Source organism: Hypanus sabinus, chromosome 10 (assembly GCF_030144855.1).
Source record: "Hypanus sabinus isolate sHypSab1 chromosome 10, sHypSab1.hap1, whole genome shotgun sequence".
In the NCBI taxonomy this organism is placed as follows: domain Eukaryota; kingdom Metazoa; phylum Chordata; class Chondrichthyes; order Myliobatiformes; family Dasyatidae; genus Hypanus; species Hypanus sabinus.
The window spans coordinates 36,128,582-36,154,233 of NC_082715.1; the positions used below are offsets into that span (position 1 = coordinate 36,128,582).

The window sequence follows — 25,652 nt, forward strand, 5'->3', positions numbered from 1 at the left end:
TAACATCATTGGGGAGCAGTAGCCGCATAAGATTAAGAAGTATTTTTCCTAACAAACAGCAGATCAAGAATTAAGTTCTGCTAATAGTTATGATTGATAGGTCCATAAAATATTGAACAAAATATTAACAATGTTAATGTCATATTTGGTGAATACTGTGATCCTATTTGAAATATGTGGATTATGAGCTTGCCTTTCACACATCATCTTAGTGAGGTTTAAAATTATCTGATTGTAGTGAGGTTTAAAATTAACTGATTGCAGTTAATTAAATCAAAAGGTTATTATTTATTTATTCTAAAATAATTTATTTATTCTCTTAAGATATAAAACTGCTAAGAGGTTCCAAAAGAAACCTCAGCTCCTTCACAGCCTGAAGGCCTTGCCAAAATGGTATGAATACAATAATGAGCCAACAACCATTTTGATGATCATTTTATTTTGAAGCTCATTTATTATTGTAGCTATCCAGACTGGTTGTTGGACATTTTTTTAAAAATTGCTTCCCATTTCTCCACTCCAGTGGCAGATGATGAAGGAACTGACTCTACTTAAGGATTGTGCCATATGGTTCGTGTTGGAGAGAGAGGGGTGGAAAAAAAGAGATTCCTTCCCCACTCTGCTAGCTTGGGGAAGGAAGGAAACTGATTGTCAAGTTGGTGTGAGTATTAGGAGAAAGGAAATAGTGCTGCTTGGAGACCCAGAGTTGGAGGAACAGAAGGGGTAAGGGACTAGGATTCAGAATGGCTTGTGGACAGGGAAAAACACTCTGCTTGGTGGATTGTGGTGTTACGAGGAATTCAGATTTGTAGAGAAGTAAAGAGTGTATTGTTAATGTGGAAGTAGGGGTGGGTGTTGGCCCAGGAATGTACATTTCAGGACTCCTAGTTTAGTAGTGCATTCATAGGAATGCCCAACATGGTCCAAGTTCCTTTGCAATTCCTTAGAGGAGTATTCACTCAAGGAAGTATCCAATTCAATTTCCTGACATTATTGTGCTTCACTCATATGGCAAGGGTGGGGGGGAGTGGAGGGAGGAGATTAATATCTATTTTCATTTGTACATCTCTCAGGTAAAAGATGGGACAAGGTGCTGCTGCACAGTATACAGCAAGCCAATAGAGTTCAATTTAGATAGGGCTAAATCATCATAAGTACTTGTGTGTTACAGATGCAAATAATTCATAAATTACTTCAATATTCATTTTGGATATTCTTAATTTGATCAACAGAGAAAAAAATTGAATGTGAAGCAACTTGGTCATGCATAATGCTGCAATTAAAATTCCAAATGTGCAAGTATTCAGTAAAGTGCTATTGTGATAGCTTTGATTGTTGACATACAATCTAACAGAAAAACCTGACTTTTTTTACACTTATAAAGACTACTTTAATTTCTTGCTAACAATGTAATTAATAATAGAAATATTTAAAATTGTCTATTTCTTCTTGCTTGATTTTCTAGCTTTCGTTCCCATCATTGAAGAAAATTGAGAATATTTAGATGCTGGGACGGGTATGGTTGTCTTCTGGAGTTTTACATCTAGAATTTGAAATGTAGTTTCAATCTCTTTTTGCAGTACTTCAGAAATCGCTGTCATCTGCATATTGTGTGCAACCTTGACAATTTCTTCTAATTTCTGAAAATGAAGTATTTACAGTAATCAAACAAGCAATTCCTAAGTCAGCAAGTAAATATAAACATTAGACAAGAGGTAATCTTCCTCGTTAGATCTACTTCGCAATATTAAGACTATCAGGAAAAAAAGGCACTGACTCCCTTGATCTTGCTTTACCACCCAGCAAGATCATGGCCAATCTCTTAACTTAACATATTTTCCTCTTCTATTCCCATATTCCATGATTCTTTAATATCAGAAACAGATCAATCAGTTTTGAATGTAGTTTATTACTGAATATATGCAATCCTTGAAGGTAGAGAATTTACTTTGCCCTGAGTGAAGTTATTTCTCCTCATTGCTTCATAAATAACCAATCCCACATTTTCAATTGTGACTCCTAGTTCTAGACTTCTTAGTAAGTGAAAACATTCTCCCCATATCTACTCTGTTAATCTCTCAACAAATTTTGTTTATTTCAATGAGGTCAAGTCTTATTGTTCTAAATTTAAGTAAATGGTGGCCTAGTTTCTCCTCATGTTGGAGATGCAACATTTCAAGAACTATCTGGTGAATATTCAATCGCTAAATGCCTTCTATAAATGTACTGTAAATATCTTTTTTTTAAGCTGAAGGAAATCAAGATATTCCAGACCTGGCTTCACTGAGTTCCTATATAATTGTAGTAATTCACCTTTTCTCTTGTAGTCAAATCCTTTTACAATAAAAGACACCATATCATGTCAGAATCAAAACATATACACAGTGGTGCTAGAAAGTTTATGAACCCTGTGGAATTTTATCTATTTCTGCCTAAGTATGACCTAAAATGTGATGAGGTCCACATGCATGTCCTAAAACTAGATAAAAACAACCCAATTAAATAAGTAATGCAAAAAAATCATTGTACTTATTCATTTATTTATCGAGAAAAATGATCCACTATGACATGTATTTGTTGGAAAAAGTATGTGAACCTCTGGGGTAATGCCTTCTACAAAAGCTATTTGGAGTCAGATGTTCCAATCAATGAGATGAGATTGGAACTGTGTGTTGTAGAGGTGCACTACTCTATTAAAAATAAAAGACACATGAAGTCAGATTACTGACAAAGCCTGCTCTTCTCAAGAAAGATCTGTTTATGTAGGGGAGATTCAACCAAGAGGACATGAGTTGAGAGTTAGGGGGCAAAAGTTTAGGGGTAACACGAGGAGGAATTTCTTCACTCAGAGAGTGGTAGCTGTGTGGAACGAGCTTCCAGTAGAAGTGGTAGAGGCAGGTTTGGTATTGTCATTTAAAGTAAAATTGTTTAGGTATATGGATAGGAAAGGAATGGAGGGTTATGGGCTGAGTGCAGGTCGGTGGGACTAGGTGAGAGTAAGCGTTCGGCACAGACTAGAAGGGCCTGTTTCCGTGCTGTAATTGTTATATGTGCACCATGCCTCAATCAAAACAATTTTCAAAGGACCTTAGAAGAAGAATTGTAGAGATGCATGAAGCTGGAAAAGGCTACAAAAGCATTTCTAAAGACCTGAGTGTTCATCAGTCCACAGTAAGAGAAACTGTTTGCAAATGAAGGAGGCTCAATATTGTTGGTACTTTCTCTAGAAGTGGGCATCCTGCAAAGATCACAACAAGAGCACAATGTGCAGTGCTGAAGGAGGTGAAAAAGAACCCAAGGGTAACAGCAAAAGACCTGCAGAAATAGAACATAGAAAATAGAAATTTATAGCACATTACAGGCCCTTCAGCCCACTATGTTATGCCAACAATGCAATCTACTCTAGAAACTGCATAGAATTTCCCTAGCGCATTGCCCTCTATTTTTCTAAGCTCCATGTATCTATTTAAGAGGCTCTTAAAAGACCTTATTGTATCCACTTCCACCACCACCGCCAGCAGTGCATTCCACACACCCACCACTCTCCATGTGGAAAAACTTACCCGTGACATTCCCTCGGTACCTATTTCCAAGCACCTTAAAACTATGCCCCCTCATATTAGACATTTCACCCCTGGGAAAAATCCTCTGGCTATCCACACAATCAATGCCTCTCATCATCTTATACACTTCTATCAGGTCACCTCTCATCCTCCGTCACTCCAAGGAGAAAAGGCCAAGTACACTCAACCTATTCTCATAGGGTACACCCTCCAATGCTGGCAATATCCTTGTAAATCTCTTCTGTACTCTCTCTATAGTATCCACATCCTTCCTGTAGTGAGTTGACCAGAACTGAACACAGTACTCCAAGTGGGTTCTGAGCAAGGTCTGAAGTAGCTGTAACATTATCTCATGGCTCTTGAACACAGTTCCACAGGTGATGAATGCCAACACGTCATACGCCTTCTTAAGAACACTGTCAACCTGTGCAGTAGCTTTGAGTGTCTATTGACATGGACCCCAAGATCTCTCAGATCCTCTACACTGCCAAGAGTCTTACCATTTATATTATATTCTGTCCTCAAACTGGACCTACCAAAATGACCCACTTCACACTTATCTGGGTTGAACTCCATCTGCCACATCTCAGCCCAGTTCCACATCCTATCAATGTCCCATTGTAACATCTGACAACCCTCCAGACTGTCCATAACACCCCCAACTTTTGTATCATCAGAAAATCCACTAACCCACCTTACTTCTTCCTCATCCAGGTAATTTATAAAAATCACAAAGAGGAGGGATCCCAGAGCAGATTCCTGCAGGATAGCACTGGCCTCATCCTCCATGCAGAATATGAACCATCTACAACCCCCTTTGCCTTCTGTGGGAAAGCAAATTCTGGATCTACAAAGCAAGGTATCCTTGGATCCCTTGCCTCATTACTTCCTGAATGAGTCTCACATGGAGAACCTTATCAAATGGCTTACTGAAATCCATACACACTACATCCACTGCTCTAGCTTCATCAATGTGTTTTGTTAAATTCTCAAAGAATTCAGTCAGGTTTGTAAAGCATAACCTGCCCGTGACAAAGTCATGCTGACTATCCCTAATCAGATTATGTATCTCCAAATGCTCATAAATCCTGCCTTTCAGGATCTTCTCCAACAACTTCCTACCACTGAAGTCAGACACTGGTCTGTCATTACCTGGGTTATCTCTACTCCCTTTCTTGAACAAGGGAACAACATTTGTAACCCTCCAATCCTCCAGTACTTCTCCTGTCCCTATTGATGATGCAAAGATCATCGCAAGAGGCTCAGCAATCTCTTTCCCTGCTTCCCACAGTAGCCTGGGGTATATCTCATCTGGTCTTGGTGACTTATCTAACCTAATACTTTTCAGAAAGCTCCAGCACATCCTTTCTTAACGTCTATTTGCTCAAGTGTTTCAGTCTACTGTAAGTCATCACAATTGTCAAGGTCTTTTTCCCTGGTGAATACCTAAGCAAAGTATTAATTAAATATCTGCACTACCTCCACCAACTCTATGCATATGTTTTCACTATCTCACCTGATTGGTCCTATTCTTACATGGCTCAACCTCTTGCTCTTCACCTACTTGTAGAAGGTCTTGAGGTTTTCCTTAATCCTGCTCACCAAGTCCTTCTCGTGGCCCCTTCTGGCTCTCCTAATTCCATTCTTAAGCTCCTTCCTGGCAACATTGTAATTTTCTAGTGCTCTAACAGTACCTAGTTGTTTGAAACTTTTGTATACTTTTCTTTTCTTAACTAGATTTTCTACATCCTTTGTATACCATGGTTCTTTAACTCTACCATCCTTCCCCTGCCTCAATGGGACATACCTATGCAGAACTCCATGTTCCCTGAACATTTGCCACATTCCTGCCATGCATTTCCCTAAGAACATCTGCTCCCAATTTATGCTCCCAAGTTCCTTCCTAATAGCATCATATTTCCCCTTACTCCAATTAAATGTTTTCCTAACTTGTCAGCTCCTATCCCTCTCCAGCACTATAGTGAAGGAGTTAGAGTTGTGGCCACTACCTCCAAAATGCTCTCCTACTGAGAAATCTGACACCTAACTAGGTTCATTTCCCAATACCAGATCAAGTACAGCCTCTCCTCTAGTTGGCTTACCTACATATTGCATCAGGAAACCTTCCTGACCATGCCTAACAAATTCCACCCCATCTAAACCCCTTGCTCTAAGGAGATGCCAATTGATATTAGGAAAGTTAAAATCTCCCATCACCACAACATCTCTATTAACTTGCTAAAGTCTCTGTTCATGTATCCACTATAAGAAAAACACTGAATAAGAATAGTGTTCATGGAAGGACACCACAGAGGAAGCCAATGCTCTCCAAAAAAAATTGCTGCATTACCTGGATGTTCTACAACACTTCTGGGAAAATGTTCTGTAGACAGAAGAGACAAAAGTTGAACTTTTTGGCAGAAATGCACATTACTATATTTGGAGGAAAAAATACACTGCACAACAACACCAAAACCTCATTCCAACTGCGAAGCATCATGGTTTGGGGCTGCGTTGCTGCCTCAGGGACTGGACAGCTTGCAGTCGTTGAGGGAACAATGAATTCTAAGTAGTATCAAGACATTTTACAGGAGTATGTCAGGATAGCGGTCTGTCACCTGAAGCCCAATAGAAGTTGCATAATGCAACAAGACAATGATCTGAAAGACAAGAGTAAGTTTACAGCAGAATGGTTTAAAAAGAAGAAAATTTGTGCTTCGGAATGGCTGAGTCAAAGTCCTCATCTTAATCCTATAGAAATGTTGTGGAATGACCTAATGCAAGCAGCTCATGCAAGGAATCCCAACAACATCCCAGAGATGAAGCAGGTTAGTACGGAGGAATGGTCTACAATTCCTCCAAGCCAATTTGCAGGACTGATCAACAATTACTGGAAATGGTTGGTTGAAGTTATTGCTGTACAAGGGGATCACACCAGTTACTGAAAGCAAAGTTCACATACTTTTTCCAAAAAATACATGAAATATTGGATCATTTTTCTCAAAAAATAAATGAACAAGTATAATGTTTTTTGTGTTATTTATTTAATTGGGTTCTCTTTATCTTGTTTTAGGACTTAGGTGAAGACCTGATCACATTTTATGTCATATTTATGCAGAAATAGGGAATATTCTACAAAGTTCACAAACTTTCCAGCCCCACTGCACGCGCGCACATGTGTGTGTGTGTGAGTGTGTGTGTGTATCTACACAAGTTAAATTAAATAAGCCATGCACAAATAGAAATTAAATAGTAATGATGTAGTACTCAATTGATAGAACATCTGTTTTTTTGTGCCCAAATGGATAATTTACCAATTTTGCACATGTATCCCATTTGCAAACATGCTTGTTCCTATCCCCTTGATGCCTCCTAGCATCCTACAACTCATTTTTTCCAATTTTTATGATCAAAAAGCTAATATATATTTGGCTCCCTCAGCCAAGTTGTTGCTAAAGATTGAATCCAAGCTCCATACACTGATTGGTGCAATTCTTATTAATCACAGCCTGTTCAGATGACATTGATACATTTATCCCTGCTCTTTATTGTCCATCTGTTAACCAGCTCTCAGTTCACGGTTGTATATTATCTATAATTTTATATGTTCAAACCTTGTTCACCAACCTCCCGTGTCAACCTTAAGTCTTATGAGTATTCAAACGCACCACCTCCATTGACTCCCTCTCATCAACCGAATTATCTCCATCTTTCAAACTCCAACAGATCAGTTCGATGTGATTTTACTTTCACATTGAATAATACTGCTCATTTCTCAAATTCAAGAGACAGGACTATCTTCTTCAAACAATTTATCCAGTAATGATGAAGTAAAGTGTTTCTGAGGGATGAAAGCATAACTTTACAATAAACAGAAACATTCAGGTGTTCAGGCAACATTAAGACATTTTAACTCAACTAATCACAAATGTTCCCTTTGTTTTCCATGTCCCTTCCCTCTCTTCTACTGAAAACTCTACCACACACTTTCTCAGTTCTGATGAATTGTTGCAGATCTAAAACTCTGACTGTTGCTAGTTCCACAGAAGCTACCCAACTTACTGAGTTTTTTCCTTAGCATTTTATATTTTTTTTATTTCAGACTTCCAGCATGTGCAAGTTTTTGATTTTTAACCATACAATCAATGGTTATCACATTTACAAACAGAAGCTTATAAACATCAGTCTTTTAAGAGTCTTCACATAGTAATCTTGGTGAAGCAAAAGTAATGGTCATCATGATACTCCAAGAAATGCACATGCTCTTAAAGTCCTGCAATACACTCATATATATCATGTCATTTTGGGGCTGTGTAAATACTCTAATCCTTCCTTCTTCCTACTTCCTGCTGAACATACTGGCAAAGCAATTTTGTTCTGAAATACAGTTCCTGTCCTAGATGTACAAATCACAATCCAAGTCTATAACTTTGGATTTGAATTATTGCATGCACTATTACAAGGAAATACATATTAGAATATACATCCAATCTTTTTAGCAATGATCTTTCAAGAATCGATAGATTCTGGCAATGTACTGGATGACGTGAAAATTGCAAATGTTACTTTGCTATCTAAGAAGGGTGGGAGGCAGCAGAAAGGAAACAATAGACCTGTTAGCCTGACATTGGTGTTTGGGAAGTTGTTGGAAGTGATTGTTAAGGATGAGATTACAGAGTACCTGCAGGCACATGACAAGATAGGCCAAAGCCAGCATGGTTTCCTGAAAGGAAAATCCTGCCTGACAAACCTACTGCAATTCTTTGAGGAAATTACAAGCAGGGTAGACAAAGCAGATGCAGTAGACATGGTGTACTTGGATTTTCAGAAGGCCTTTGACAAGGTGCTGTACATGAGGCTGCTTAGCAAGATAAGAGCCCATGGAATTACAGGAAAGTTACTAGTGTGGGTGGAACATTGGCTGGTTGGCAGAAAACAGCGAGTGGGAACAAATGGATCCTATTCTGGCTGGCTGCCGGTTACCAGTAAAGTGCCACAGGGGTCGGTATTAGGACCACTGCTTTTTATGATGTCAGTCAATGATTTGGACTACAGTATTAATGGATTTGTGGCTAAATTTGCCAATGATACAAAGATAGGTGGAGGAGCGGGTAGCGTTGAGGAAACAGAGAGCCTGCAGAGAGACTTAGATAGTTTAGGGGAATGGGCAAAGAAGTGGCAAATGAAATACAATGTTGGAAATAGTACGGTCATGCACTTTGGTGGAAGAAATAAACAGACAATTATTTAGATGGGGAAAGAATTCAAAATGCAGAGATGCAAAGGGACTTGGGAGTCCCTGTGCAAGATACCCTAAAGGTTAACCTCCAGGTTGAGTCAGTTGTGAAGAAGGCAAATGTAATGTTGGAATTCATTTCTAGAGGTATAGAATATAAGAGCAGAGATGTAAAGTTGAGGCTGTATAAGGCACTCGTGAGACCACACTTGGACTATTGTGTGCAGTTTTGGGCTCCTTGTTTTAGAAAGGATATACTGACATTGGAGAGGGTTCAGAGAAAATTCACAAAAATGATTCCAGGAATGAAAATGTTACTATATGAGGAACATCTGGCAGCTATTGGGCTGTATTCCCTGGAGTTCAGGAGAATGGGGAGAATCTCATAGAAACATACCTAATGTTAAAAGGCCTGAACAGATTAGATATGGCAAAGTTATTTCCCATGGTGGGGGATACTAGGGCAAAAGTGCACAACTTCAGGATTGAAGACACAAAGTACACTGCAGATGCTGTGGTCAAATCAAGAGGTACAAAAAAGCTGGATGAACTCAGCAGGTCGGGCAGCATCCGTTGAAAGAAGCGGGTTCAGGTCGAGACCCTTCGTCAGGACTTCCGTTGAACGAAGCAGTCAACGGATGCTGGCCAACCTGCTGAGTTCATCCAGCTTTTTTGTACGTCTTCAGGATTGAAGGATGTCCATTTAGAACTGAGATGTGGAGAAATCAGTGAGTGGTAACCCTGTGGAATTTGCTGCCATAAGTGGATGTGGAGGCCAAGTCATTGGATGTATTTAAGGCAAAGATAGATAGGTACTTGATTATCCAAGGCATCAAAGGGTATGGGATGATGGCAGCGGAGTGGGGATGACTGGAAGAATGAGATCAGCCCATGATTGAATGTCGGAGCAGACTCGATGGGCATGCTTCTGCTCCTATGTCTTCTGGTCTTATGCCCTTTATTTACTTCCCTTGTAAATTTGGCAAAGCACTTGAGATCATAATGGTATAAAATATTTTATACTAGAATTAAAAACTAGAATTAAGCTAGAATTCAAATCCTGATGTATACTTCTGGATGTAAATATTTTTGCTGCCAGCCAAACTCTTCAGTATGCCAAATAAGCTAACATCTTCAGAGGCTTATATTTTCTAAAAAAAAATCATCATTTAAAGTTAAAAGCAGAGAGTTAGATAGAATTTTACATACAGAATTTTTTACATTGGGAATAATGTGCCAAGCTTTACCAAGAAGGATTGAAAGAAGAAAGAAAGAAACATGTAGACCACTGTAAAGAACACATTTAAAATAATTGGAAGTCTCTGAAAGAGAATCTACTTTTCAATCTAACAGTAGAAAGTAATGGTATGTCAGGCAGAGAGCCAGGCATATTAATTAGCTTACTTATTAACAAATGCTGGATTTTAATATGCTGTCGATCTGTTCTTTATTTTGTAATTGCACACAGATTATGTACAAAATTACATGATGTTAAGTATAGGTCATAGATCATAAAATGCAATGTTTAACTGCAATGGCTTGGGGTAAATTAAGAACATTTGTACTGTTTTTAGACAATGCTGCTTTTTCATTAAAAATGAGATCCACTGTTACAACACCTTATATACTGGCTGGGTAGCCTCCAACCTGCTGGCATGAACATTGACTTCTCTAACTTCCGTTAATGCCCCTCCTCCCCTTCTTACCCTATCCCTGACATATTTAGTTATTTGCCTGTTCTCCATCTCCCTCTGGTGCTCCCCCACTCCTTTCTTTCTCCTGAGGCCTCCCGTCCCATGATCCTTTCCCTTCTCCAGCTCTGTATCACTTTCGCCTATCACCTTTCCAGCTCTTAGCTTCATCCCACCCCCTCCGGTCTTCTCCTATCATTTCGCATTTTCCCCTCCCCCCACTACTTTCAAATCTCTTACTATCTTTCCTTTCGGTTAGTCCTGATGAAAGATCTCGGCCCGAAACGTCGACAGCGCTTCTCCCTATAGATGCTGCCTGGCCTGCTGTGTTCCACCAGCATTTTGTGTGTGTTGTTGTTTGAATTTCCAGCATCTACAGATTTCCTCGTGTTTCCACTGTTGCAAAGAGGCATTGGCCATAATGAATGACATCACAGTTGGATGTCTGGTTTCTTTTGCAATATATAGATATTTATATACACATTATGCACTATATAGTTGTAAGCAAGTTAAGAAACACAGTTTGCTCATGCACCATGCAAATGTACTTCTACATTACATAGCTCCACTTTCATCAACTTGAGTGCAGTGTTTTAAAGCTTTAATATTGGGTTGCTTGTCAAAATGCAGCAAAAACCTGCTTTTTCTGTTTCTAAATCACCTTACAAAGACATAAACTTGGTGAGGAAAGAATGAAGAGAGGAAACTCTAATACAAAATCTTAAGTGAGCTTCCTCATTTATAAATCGTTAGAAATTTCTGCAAGGTGGTCACAGGTTAGAAAATCTGCCCTCTGCTGTTAAATTTACCAAATGCAACATAAAAAGATTTAAAAATATAAAACTCAAGAGTTGCACTCCTGCAAAATTAAAGTAGTTCTAGGTCAACTGAGCAGTATTATGATCAAAATCAAAGACACAAAAGTTACCAACCTTCTAGAAAACTGAGGAATGCTCTTTCTTTCTACTCACCCTACTGTCACAAAGTTCCAAAAGGGATCTGAGAGCTACTCCAACAAAATGTAAAGCAGTAAGGTAATTACACTATATTCCAATCTTTAAAAAAAGCTTCTACTGCCTAACAGGCACTAAATAGAATGATAAAGCCCCCATCAGCAATATTTAAAAGGATCATGAAATAGTTGCAAATAGGTAGCTGGATTACTTGCGTACTGGTCTAATTGTTGCATTCCTGTTCTGCACTAGAGTAATGTTTGCATTGTATACAGGAAATAGTCTAGTTAAATATTTAAGAATTTGTGATGAAAGGAGATACTTAATTAGGCTTCTGGAAATTGAACGTGACTGAAATAATGAAAAGAGACCACAGAGAAAAACAAGTTGCTAGAAGTTACAGAAGGAAAGAGAGGAGAGGGTACTCAGCTGGCAGCAACATCCATCCAGTATCTTCAAGACATTCTCAAGCATTGTTTTCAATGCCTTGAACTTTTGGAGGAACCCAAGCCTACTTTGTTGTGCAGACCAAGACAGTGATAGCATTTTACTTATTGTACTATCTTATTATTATAATGAAACAAGACTTTGCAAAACAGCAATATATACGTACATCTGGAAGAACATAACAGACAAGAAAGTCTACAATATGGTAATTTCCAAGTGATACTATTCATAAGCAATTCAGTATTTTGAAACATACTTCTCCAGTCAATGCTTTTCCTTTATATCTGCTACTATGATCATACAGTTACCAAAACAAAATAAAAATCCTCTATAAAAACAAAGTTCAATTTCAATTTTATAAATTTGCATTAATAACGTACATGAAATCAAACATTTAACCCTTCAGAATTTCTTCGGTGCCAATCCTTTAAATGCTTCTCCAAGGTGTTTCCCCAAGAGTTGAAGCACAAGGATATAAAACACAGATGCTGGAAATCTGAAATAAACCAGTAAATGCTGGGAAAACTCAGCATGTCAGATGGCATCCATGGAAAGAGAAATAACCAATGTCCCAGGCCTGTAAATATCTGAGTTGGCTGGGATGAATAAATTGAGAATATCTTCCTTCTTTCAGGCTTCCCTCATCCTACTTTGTTTTGTACAACTGTAGCTTAATTGTCAGAAGTTCTGACAGCAGAAGCAGAATTATTGCGCAACCATGTCTGCCAGCAAGCTGGTTCCTGTGTTATACTCCATCCCTAACCTGGTTTATACCACATCCATATCACTCCTACAATGCTTTTAGAAAAAGTGTGTCAGATGAAGTGCGCATTTCTCCCCATATTCATAATCTCCTTCCTTCTTTCTCTCTGATTGAGAGGACCCAGTTATTGGATACCTGAAGTAAAAAGCAGGTAAGAGTTGGGTTTTGATGAAGGGAATGTGGTGCACATTTACATTACTGTCTATGTAGCATTCAAGTACTGTAAAAAAAAAATTCTGTGGGATGGGGGAAATGTTAAATAAGCAGGTTTTATCATCATCATTCGATTGCTGCCACCAGTGGTCATGGTTAGTGATGGAGGAGGGAGGAGGGAGGGTTCTATGGAACATAAGAACATGAGAAATAGGAGCAGGAGTCGGCCATCTGGCCCATCAAGCCTGCTCCACCATTCAATAAGATCATGGTTGATCAGGCCATGGACTCATCTCCACCTAACTGTCTTTTCCCCATAACCTCTAATTCCCCTGATATGTAAAAAACCTATCCAACCTTATCTTAAATATATTTAGTGAGGATGCCTCCACTGCTTTATTGGGCAGGAAATTCCACAGATTCACCACCCTCTGGGAAAAGCAGTTCCTCCTCATTTCCACCCTAAATCTACTCCTCCAAATTTTGAGGATATGTCCTCTAACTCTAGTCTCACCTATCAGTGGAAACAACTTTCCTATCTCTATCTTAACTATCCCTTTCATAATTTTATATGTTTCGATAAGATCTCCCTTCATTCTTCTGAATTCCAGTGAGTCCAGTCCCAGGCGACTCAATCGCTCCTCATACTCTAATGCCTCATCTCTGAAATCAACCTGGTGAACCTCCTCTGCACCACCTCCAAAGCCAGTATATCCTTCCTCAAGTAAGGAGACCAGAACTGCACACAGTACTCCTGGTACAGCCTCACCATTACCATGTACAGTTGCAGCATAACCCTGCTGCTCTTAAATTCAATCCCTAAACATAGGTTATGTACTGACTAATGAAAATTATGGGAAGGTAGCTGATGGAGAAATGAGCAATAACTAATGCAAATGATACTGGAAGTATTTCTATAAAACCTTGAAAATCTTTATCAGTTTGTTAATCTTCTGCAAAACAACACTGATACTGATGAAAGTAAATTCTTGGCACTGAACTCCACTGTTATTTCTTCACTCTGTCTCTTGGGTATGTGCCATGTGGGCCTGCTGCCCTTCTATGGATACAGGACATTTCATCTTCTCACTCACTAAGACACTGAAGCTGTGACAGAGAACCATATTTTACAGCACAAGATTCAGTTTTGAATCGTCTCTCATTATTTCTTGCAAATACTAAAGAAGGTTAGCATTCAATAGCCACAGCAACTTGCAATGTTGGTTCCACCCTTAATATATTATGCCACCTCATCCCATGTCCACAGCATTTTCATACCATCTACCCTCTCCCAGTTAAACCTCTGCTGAAGTAAATATGAAATGAACAATGCAAGTACAGGTAGCTGCACGTAGCAATCTAGGAGCAATTGGTAGCACAAATTTAACATATTTTCTGAAGAAGCATGAGCATCACTTAATTAGGGTACTGCAATTGCAATGACCATTTTGTGGTCATTGAAACATAGAAAATCTACAGTACAATACAGTCCCATTGGCCCACAATGCTATGCGAAACATATACTCACAGAGCATTCCATGCACTGACCACTCTCTGAGTGAAAAACCTTCCTCTAATATCTCCCTTGAACTTCCCACCCCTTACCTTAAAGCCATATCCTCTTGTATTGAGCAGTGATGCCCTGAAAAAGAGACAGTGGCTGTCCACTCTGTCTATTCCTCTTAATATCTTGTATGCCTCTATCATGTCTCCGCTCATCCTCCGCTCCAAAGAGTAAAGCCCTGGCTCCCTTAATCTCTGATCATAATGCATACTCTCTAAACCAGGCAGCATCCTGGTAAATCTCCTCTGTACCCTTCCTAAAGCTTCCACATCCTTCCTATAGTGAGGCAACCAGAACTGGACACAGATCTCCAAGTGTGGCCTAACCAGAGTTTTATAGAGCTGCATCATTACCTCACAACTCTTAAACTCTATCCCCTGACTTATGAAAGCTAATACCCCATAAGCTTTCTTAAATACCTTATCTACCTGTGAGGCAACTTTCAGGGATCTGTGGACATGTACCCCCAGATCCCTCTGCTCCTCCTCACTACCAAGTATTCTACTATTTACTTTATACTCTGCCTTGCAGTTTGTCCTTCCAAAGTGTACCACCTCACACTTCTCTGGGTTGAACTCCATCTGCCACTTCTCAACCCACTTCTGCATCCTATCAATGTCTCTTTGCAATCTTCAACAATCCTCCACACTATCCACACCACCACCAACCTTTGTGTCATCTGCAAACTTGCCAACCCACCCTTCTACCCCCACATCCAGGTCGTTAATAAAAATCACGAAAAATAATGATCTCAGAACCAATCCTGTGGGACACCACTAGTCACAACCCTCCAATCCAAATGTACTCCCTCCACCATGACCCTCTGCTTTCTGCAGGCAAGCCAATTCTGAATCCACCTGGCCAAACTTCCCTGGATCCCATGCCTTCTGACTTTCTGAATAAGCCTACCATGTGGAACCTTGTCAAATGCTTTATTAAACTCCATGTAGATCACATCCACTACACTACCCTCATCTATATGCCTGGTCACCTCCTCAAAGAACTCTATCAGGCTTGTTAGACACTATCTGCCCTTCACAAAGCCATGCTGACTGTCCCTGATCAGATCATGATTCTCTAAATGCCCATAGATCCTATCTCTAAGAATCTTTTCCAACAGCTTTCCCACCACAGACGTAAAGCTCACTGGTCTTTAATTACCCAGACTATCCCTACTACCTTTTCTGAACAAGGGGACAACATTCGCCTCCCTCCAATCCTTCTTTACCATTCCCGTGGACAACGAGGACATAAAAATCCTAGCCAGAGGCTCAGCAATCTCTTCCCTCACCTTGTGGAGCAGCCTGGGGACTTATCCTACCAGGGAGAAAGCAATTCTAGATTTAGTGTTGTGCAATGAACCGGATGAGATCAGGGACTTCGAGGTAAAGGAACCATTAAGAGGTAGTGACCATAATATATGTTTTAACCTACAATTTGAGAAGGAGAAGGGAAAATCGGATGTGTCAGTATTACAGTTGAACAAAGTGAACTATGGAGCTATGAGGGAGGAGCTGGCCAAAGTTCAATGGAACAATACCCTAGCAGGGAAGACAGTGGAACAACAATGGCAGGTATTTCTGGGAATAATGCGGAAGATGCAGGATCGGTTCATTCCAAAGAGGAAGAAAGATCCTAAGGGGAGTAAGGGGCGGCTGTGGCTGACAAGGGAAGTAAAGGGCAGTATAAAAATAAAAGAGAAGTACAACATAGCAAAGATGAGCAGGAAACTGGAGGACTAGGAAGCTTTTAAAGAGCAACAAAAGATAACAAAAAAGGCAATATGCCAAGAAAATATGAGGGACGAAGGTAAACTAGCCAAGAATATAAAGGAGGATAGTAAAAGCTTCTTTAGGTATGTGAATAGCAAAAAAATAATTAAGCCCAAAATTGGGCCATTGAAGACAGAAACCGGTGAATTTATTATGGGGAACAAAGGAATGGCAGAAGAGTTGAACAGGTACTTTGGATCTGTCTTCACTAGGGAAGACACAAACAATCTCCCAGATGTAATAGTGGCCAAAGGAACTAGGGATGAACTGAAGGAAATTTATCTTAGGCAAGAAACAGTGTTGGATAGACTGTTGAGTCTGAAGGCTGATAAGTCCCCGGGACCTGATGGTCTGCATCCCAGGGTACTTAAAGAGGTGGATCTAGAAATTGTGGACGCATTGGTAATCACTTTCCAATGTTCTATAGATTCAGGAACAGTTCCTGCTGATTGGAGGGTGGCTAATGTTGTCCCACTTTTCAAGAAAGGAGGGAGAGAGAAAACAGGGAATTATAGACCGGTTAGCCTGACGTCAGTGGTGGGAAAGATGCTGGGTCAATTATAAAAGAGGAAATTACGACAAATTTGGATAGCAGTAGAAGGATCAGTCTGAGTCAGCATGGATTTATGAAGGGAAAATCATGCTTGACTAATCTTCTGGAGTTTTTGGAGGATGTAACTATGAAAATGGACGAGGGAGAGCCAGTGGATGTAGTGTACCTGGACTTCCAGAAAGCTTTTGATAAAGTCCCACATAGGAGATTAGTGGGCAAAATTAGGGCACATGGTATTGGGGGCAGAGTACTGACATGGATTGAAAATTGGCTGGCTGACTGGAAACAAAGAGTAGCGATTAACGGGTCCCTTTCAGAATGGCAGGCTGTGACCAGTGGGGTACCGCAAGGTTCGGTGCTGGGACCGCAGCTGTTTACAATATATGTTAATGATTTAGATGAAGGGATTAAAGGTAACATTAGCAAATTTGCTGATGACACAAAGCTGGGTGGCAGTGTGAAATGTCAGGAGGATGTTATGAGAATGCAGGGTGACTTGGACAGGTTGGGTGAGTGGGCAAATGTATAGCAGATGCAGTTAAATGTGGATAAATGTGAGGTTATCCACTTTGGTGGCAAGAACAGGAAGGCAGATTACTATCTAAATGGAGTCAAGTTAGGAAAAGGGGAAGTACAACAAGATCTAAGTGTTCTTGTACATCAGTCAATGAAAGTAAGCATGCAGGTACAGCAGGCAGTAAAGAAAGCTAATGGCATGCTGGCCTTTATAACAAGAGGAATGAGTATAGGAGTAAAGAGATCCTTCTGCAGCTGTACAGGGCCCTGGTGAGACCCCACCTGGAGTACTGTGTGCAGTTTTGGTCTCCAAATTTGAGGAAGGACATTCTTGCTATTGAGGGAGTGCAGCGTAGGTTCACAAGGTTAATTCCTGGAATGGCGGGACTGTCATATGTTGAAAGATTGGAGCGACTGGGCTTGTATACACTGGAATTTAGAAGGATGAGAGGGGATCTGATTGAAACATATAAGATTATTAAGGGATTGGACACGCTGGAGGCAGGAAGCATGTTCCCGCTGATGGGTGAGTCCAGAACTAGAGGCCACAGTTTAAGAATAAGGGGTAGGCCATTTAGAACAGAGATGCAGAAAAACTTTTTCAGCCAGAGAGTGGTGGATATGTGGAATGCTCTGCCCCAGAAGGCAGTGGAGGCCAAGTCTCTGGATGCATTCAAGAGAGAGTTAGATAGAGCTCGTATAGATAGCAGGGTCAAGGGATATGGGGAGAGGGCAGGAACGGGGTACTGATTATGTATGATCAGCCATGATCACAGAGAATGGCGGTGCTGGCTAGAAGGGCCAAAAGGCCTACTCCTGCACCTACTGTCTATTGTCTATTGTCTAATGTATTTTAACAACTCCAACACCTCCTCTCCCTTAATATCAGCATGCACTAGAAAATCAACCTCACCGTCATCAAGTTCCCTCTCATTGGAGAATACTTCTCATTGAAGAGAAGTACTCATTGAGGACCTCACTCACTTCCACAGCCTCCAGGCACATCTTCCCACCTTTATCTCTAATCAGTACTACCTTCACTCCTGCCATCCTTTCATTCTTCACATAATTGAAGAATACCTTGGGGTTTTCCTTTACCCTACATGCCAAGGCCGCCTCATGCCCCCTTCTTGCTCTCCTCAGCCCCTTAAGCTCCTTTCTTGCTACCCTATATTCCTCAATAGATCCATCTGATCCTTGCTTCCTAAACCTCATGTATGCTGCCTTCTTCCACCTGACTAGATTTTCCACCTCACTTGTCACCCATGGTTCCTTTACCCTACCATTCTTTATCTTCCTCACTGGGACAAATTTATCCCTAACATCCTACAAGAGATCCCTAAACGTTGACCATATGTTCATAGTATATTTCCCTGCGAAAACATCATCCCAATTCACACCCACAAGTTCTAGCCCTATAACCTCATAATTTGCCCTTCCCCAATTAAAAATTTTCCTGTTCTCTCTGATTCTATCCTTTTCCATGATAATGTTAAAGGCCAGGGAGCGGTGGTCACTGTCTCCCAGATGCTCACCCACTGAGAGATCTGTGACCTGACCCGGTTCGTTACCTAATACTAGATCTAGTATGGCATTCCCCCTAGTTGGCCTGTCAACATACTGTGACAGGAATCCATCCTGGACACACTTGACAAACTCTGCCCTGTCTAAACCATTGGAACTAATCAGGTGCCAATCAACATTAATGAAGTTAAAGTCATCCATGATAACAACCCTGTTATTTTTTTCACCTTTCCAAAATCTGCCTCCCAATCTGCTCCTCGGTATCTCTGCTGCTACCAGGGGGCTATAGAATACTCCCAACAGAGTAACTGCTCCCTTCCTGTTCCTGACCTCCACCCATACTGACTCAAAAAAGGATCCTACTACATTACCCACCCTTTCTGTCGCTGTAATAGTATCCCTGACCAGTAATGCCACCCCTCCTCCCCTTTCTCCCTCCTCTCTATCCCTTTTAAAGCACTGTAGTCCAGGAATATTGAGAATCCATTCCTGCCTTGGTCTCAGCCAAGTCTCTGTAACAGCCACTACATCATAATTCCAAGTACGTATCCAAGCTCTCAGTTCATCACCTTTGTTCCTGATTCTTCTTGCATTGAAGTACACGCACTTTAGCCCTTCTACCTTACTACCTTTGCACCCTTTATTTTTTTCTCTTTCCTCAAAGCCTTTTTATATGCTTTATCTGGCTTTACTCCATGTACTATACTTGCAGCTCTCGCATGACCTTTATCCTTCTCCACCTCACTATCTGGTCTAACACTTTGGTTCCCCTCCCCCTGCAATTCTAGTTTAAATCCCCTGGAGCAGCATTAGCAAACCTTCCTGCAAGGATGTCCACCTCTTTGCTGGCTACATAGAACAGTCCCTATTTGAAGCCTTCCCCAGTAATACTTACCAACTCTTCATCCGTTACATTGATGACTGCATTGATACTGCTTCATGCACCCATGCTGAGTGAGTCAATTTAATCAACTTTGCCTCTAACTTCCACTCTGCCCTTAATTTACTTGGCCCAGTTCTGACACCTTCCTTTCCTCTCTTGATCTCTCCGTCTCCATCTCTAGAGGCAAATTGTCAACTGATGTCTTATAATCCTACCGATTCCCATGCTATCTTGACTATATCTCTTCCCACCCTATATCCTGTAAAAATGATATTCCTTTTCTCAGTTCCTCCTCTCCTTTTTAAATATACTTGAACACATTGTTGAAATTGTTTAAAAAAAGAAGGGATTACTTACTGCTTTATCAATCGCTTCTCTATTTTGAAATTTAAGGTCCTTGTAAAACTTGTCCATTTCTTGTTCACTTTTTAACAGTCTGTCCTCACGAAATGCTGACATACCATTACGTAACTGGGCTTCAGCTTCACTGAGCTTTGCCAATTGTTGCTGGTATTCCCAAAGCTCAATGTCTGTTCCATTCCTTAAAGGTGGAACTTCTTGGGGTACATGGACTACAAGTTCATGTACGGTTTGATCAACCTCTCTGAGCTTACACAGTACAAATTGGTAGAGATGATAATGTTTGAAGAAAGTTCCAAGTAAATAATTGGCTAAATGTTGGAGGTAATTAGAATTCAGTTTATTTTGGTATTGTTCACATTTATCCCACAATCTTCCAATAGCTTCCCGAATAGTTTTTCCTGAAAGTGAAATCAAAACAAAAGGATTGATAATTAGGGTTATCAAAAGCTCGATGGGAAAATAACTTGAGTGCGTTTTGGAGCCCATTGAGAATACTAGTCATAGTACGATAGTGCAAACCCATATTACGCAGAACCTTTAGCCCACAAAAACAATTTGCTGAGAGCCAGGAGAGAATTAATGGGTTAAATCCTTTCTTTCTGTACTGTAACCATTCAACGATTCAAATCATTGTAGGAAATGTCTCTGAGTCTGATTCAGCTCAAATAGATTTTGAGAACATCATGAGATTAGTATTGAGTTAATCTCATGATGCAGTGTGACAAAGGATTTCTTAACTCATGCGAGAAAGGTAAGCAAACTTTGGGTTGCATGCTTCCCAGTGAGGAAAATGTCAAAGTGCAAAGGACATTTGGCTGAATGCAATTTGGGCTGTTCTCTGGAACATATGGAAGTAAGACCATTGGTGCAGTACGTAATGGGGTCCACATTATCTGAATATTTATTGGAAAAGCTTCAACAGAAGCCATTGATGGAGTCAGCTGATCTCCAATAGTTGATCAGGTTTCTTTAAATTTTGGACACTTTAAATTTCTGATATCTCAAGTTTAGTACAAAATTTTGTTGACCAGACTTTTATGCATGAATGTAGTATCCCACAAAACTTCCCATGTTCCTATTTTTCATAGAAGATGCATTCAAACATGTTTCTATTTGGACTGTATTTTTAAACTCACAGTTCTCTTCTAGTCATTTGTTATTTAAAGAACATATTTTACGGTCATCTTTCAAGTATTCTTTCAAAGTCACATCTCAGAAATGTTCACAATATATTATCTCACACATTTTTATTTGATCATAGCTGATAAAACCATTATTTATAAGGTATTGCTAACCTACCTTCTTCAATCCATTTAAGACTAAAGTCAGTTACAGATTAAACTGATGTAGGAGAAAATATTCAATCTTTCAAACATAAATAGTTAAATACATCCTCAATAATAAATCAGACCTATACTATAGCAACACCTTTAAAAAGGTAAAATCATTAATGGGAGGTGAAGGTTAAAAAAAAAAGCATGAAAATACATTCGAAACAACAGGGAGAAAAAATAAATGCAGTTTATATCATTTTAGTAAATACTAAAATACTGGTCTAGCATTATATGATCTGGCAACACTCCTGGTCCAGTATGTTTTGAATCTGGCACCTTTGGTTTGCAGAGTGTCTCTCAAAGGTATTAGCAAATTTATTAGTAAAATCATTTTTTACTTCTGTTTTAAACTTTATAATATATACAATGTACCCTAGAATTACAACAGTAATGGTAAAAGAGATTTGCCCTTATGGAGTTTACTTATCACTACTAGCAAACAGAGATGTAGAATCAAAATATGCTTTTATGAAATTTCTGTGAACAAGTAATGAATGAATGTATAAATTAAATAATTTAAATAATTAATTAACAATAAATCAATACAGAGAATTGAATTAGTTTACCAAAGTCTATGATTACAGACTGCTGATTCACAACACAGGCCACCTAAAGGATTTGCTATGGAAACCAACAACGTAATCTCTTCTATTGATACTTGTGCCATTGGAGGACGCTGATTCAAGGGGGGAGGGGACTTCACAGATTTACTTTAGAATCTGACAAGAGGTCCTTGGGACTATTTCTGTAATCTGGCATTTTTTGTAGTCCAAAACCAGTTGGGTTCCAAGGGTGCTGGATTAGAAAGTTTCAATCTGTACATCAGAATTTGAATTCCCAATTTCCATGCGATACGTAGGCAATATCCAAGGACATCATATAGAGTATTCAAGAAATAATTATTACGTGTAAACAAGTGCATTAATCATCAACACCTTTTAAAACAGCTATGTTCCTGAGCTAATTCCATTATAAAAATAATTGCAATAAACTGAATTTTGTTACTACCTTTAGTTTCACAAAGTAATTCCTGTGAAAAGCAAATGGCCACTGCAATACTGGGCCATGGAAATCCTTTGTCAGCAGCAAATATAATAGTGTCATATAGATAGTCAAGAAGTATGCCTGGTTTTAAATCTCTCTCTTCATCAAAATCTTCCCATTTTAGCAATTTTGTTAAAAGTCGACGACCATCTTCTTTCTGAAACCAAAATATATATATATATCTTGAGACAAATCTAATGAATGTAATTAAGTTTACAAACAAACTGCATACCTCAATAACTGGACACAGTTCCCAAAGGTCTGAAGCATGCAAGAGATGGCACAATAGCACGGCTGGTAGAACTGGGGTCTCACAACTCCAAGTTTGATCCTGACCTTGGATGCTGCCTGTGTGAAGTTGCAAATTATCCCTGTGATCACGTGGATATGTGGGTTGGTACGTTAATTGATCACAGCAAATGGCCCCTAATACATAGGCATGTGATAGAATTAGAGCAAGGATGGGGTAAATTGTGGAATGTGGAGAGAATAAAATTAAAATGAAATAAGTGTAAATGTCTGCTTAATGGTCATCTTGGAGGTCCTGTTTCCATGCCGCATGGCTCTATGACAAACTGTAACAAGGCAGTCTACAATTCCACTCTGGATTGCATCCTGTAATCTATTCCCATGTGCTGCTTTGTCTGCTCATGTTAACATAGAAACATAAAAAACCTACAGCACAATACAGGCCCTTCAGCCCACAAAGCTGTGCCGAACATGTCCTTACCTTAGAACTACTTAGGCTTTATCCATAGCCCTCGATTTTTCTAAACTCCATGTACCTAACCAGGAGTCTCTTAAAAGACCCTATCATTTGCACCTCCACCACCACCGCTGGCAGCCCATTACATGCACTCACCACTCTCTGCATAAAGAACTTGCCCCGATATCTCCTCTGTACCTAAAATAAGTTCTTAAAATACACAAAAATAGATTGAGTTCCCCTCATTTTTATAACCATTCCTAACTTCTGAGCTAGTCATTCTGAGGCAATTGTTCAATTGCATTATGCTTACTACTGTTTTCATTTTGATTTCAGGTGTTCAAGGTTCATGTACTCAGTATTCACATTAATAATGAGGTTTCTTTTAAATAAGCTTTAGAAATGCATGGATTTCCCAGAAAAATGCCAATATAAAGCAGTTATTTTCAGGGAAAAACATAGAAAACCTACAGCACAATACAGCCCTGCAGCCCAAAATGCTGTACCAAACATGTACTTACTTTCAAAATTACCTATAGTTACCCATAGTCCTCTATTTTTCTGAGCTCCATGTACCTATTCAGGAGTCTTTTAAAAGATTCTATCGTATCCACCTCCATCGTAGTCACTAGCAGCCCATTCCATGCACTCACCACTCTCTGCATAAAAATCTTACCCCTGACATCACCTCTGTACCTACTTCCAAGCACCTTAAAACTCTGCCCTGTGGTGTTAGCCATTTCAACCCTGGGAAAAAGCCTCTGACTGTCCTCATGATCAATGCATTCCTTCATTATCTTGTACAGCTTTATCAGGTCGCCTCTCATTCTCCGCTGCTCCAAGGAGGAAAGACCAAGATCACTCAACCCATTCTCGTAAGGCATGCTCCCCAACCCAGGCAACATCACTGATTTAATTTTTTTACCAATAGAGTCATGCCACCCCCTCTGCCTACCTAACTGTCTTTTGACACAATGTGTATCCTTGGACGTTAAGCTTCCGGCTATAATCTTCTTTCAGCCATGATTCAGTGACACCCACAACATCATACATCAACTATGCTATAAGTTCGTCTACCTTGTTCTGTATCCTGCACACATTCAAATACAACACCTTCAGTCCTGTATTCAACTTTTTCGATTTTGTTCGCCTTTTACATTGTAATTCATCCTTTTAACTGCAATTTTGCCCTATCAGCCTCTCCTTGCTTTGCTTGCATTACCTTTGTTTGTAAACCAACTACCTCATCCTCGGCACTATCACTCCAATTCTCATACCCCTGTCAAATTAGTTTAAACTGTTGCAGGATCCTGTAATGAGTTGGATTTTTCTAGTTTCTCTTGGCACTTTCTGCATCTATCATCTGAAATTTGTTGGTCTTTTATTGTGCGTGTTTGATTTTTTTGTGTTGATCACCTAATTCTGTATTGCGACAAGGAACCCCTCTTTTTCAGACACGAGGTCTGCAACCCTAAGCCAGACGTTCAACGCTTCCTTACCAACATCTAGTCTATTCGGATCATGGGGATGTCTTCCATGGAGGATCATGCTTTTCCACTGGTTAACTTTTTCTTCTATAGTGGTAATTTCTTCACTTTTCTGGGTTGTGCTTTCATTTTAGTGCTATGTAGTTCTTATCAGAATTACTCACATAAAGTGTTGGATCCTGCTTCCATTGATGAAAATATATCCTGTTGTGTAATTTTTTTAATGTCTGTTATTCCACTTCCTCCTTCTGTCCTAGGTAATGTTAATCTAAGTGTGTCCGAGTGTATTATTAGAATAAGAATCAGGTTTATTATCACCGGCATGTGTTGTGAAATTTGTTAACTTAGCAGCAGCAGTTCAATGCAATACATGATAACATAGAATGAAAAATAAATGAATAAATAACCACATAAATGAATTACAGTAAGCATATATATGTTTGCTTCAGTGTCAGTGTGAGGTCAGTGTGGACAGGGTGGAGGATTACAAATACCTGGGGATACAAATTGACAATAAACTGGACTGGTCAAAGAACACTGAGGCTGTCTACAAGAAGGGTCAGAGCCGTCTCTATTTCCTGAAGAGATTGAGGTCCTTTAATATCTGCTGGACGATGTTGAGTATGTTCTATGAGTCTGTGGTGGCCAGTGCTATCATGTTTGCTGTTGTGTGCTGGGGCAGCAGGCTGAGGGTTGCAGACACTAACAGAATCAACAAACTCATTCGTAAGGCCAGTGATGTTGCGGGGGTGGAACTGGACTCTCTGACGGTGGTATCTGAAAAGAGAATGCTGTCCAAGTTGTATGCCATCTTGGACAATGTCTCCCATCCATTCCATAATGTACTGGTTAGGCACAGGAGTACATTCAGCCAGAGATTCATTCCACCGAGATGCAACACTGAGCATCATAGGATGTCATTCCTGCCTGTGGCCATCAAACTTTACAACTCCTCCCTCGGAGCGTTAGACACTCTGAGCCAATAGGCTGGTCCTGGACTTATTTCCACTTGGCATAATTGACTTATTATTATTTAATTATTTTTGGTTTTATATTGCTATATTTCTACACTATTCTTGGTTGGTGCAACTGTAATGAAA

General features: G+C 39.7%; 1 protein-coding gene across 3 annotated transcripts in view; it reads right to left on the bottom strand.

Moving 5' to 3' along the window:
* Window positions 1-31: 31 nt before the first annotated feature.
* Window positions 32-25,652, bottom strand: part of LOC132400577 (uncharacterized protein C8orf74 homolog) — a 30,539-nt gene continuing 4,918 nt past the window's right edge. For 2 of the 3 annotated variants that reach the window (XM_059981661.1, XM_059981662.1), the window contains 3 exons: window positions 22,324-22,516; window positions 19,976-20,379; window positions 32-1,640 (listed from right to left, as the gene is read on the bottom strand). In XM_059981661.1, the coding sequence (XP_059837644.1) occupies window positions 1,440-1,640; window positions 19,976-20,379; window positions 22,324-22,516 (798 nt within the window). In that variant the 3' untranslated portion in view covers window positions 32-1,439. Of the gene's footprint in view, window positions 1,641-5,913; window positions 5,947-19,975; window positions 20,380-22,323; window positions 22,517-25,652 lie in introns of all 3 variants that reach the window. The other variant, XM_059981664.1, reaches the window with a different exon arrangement.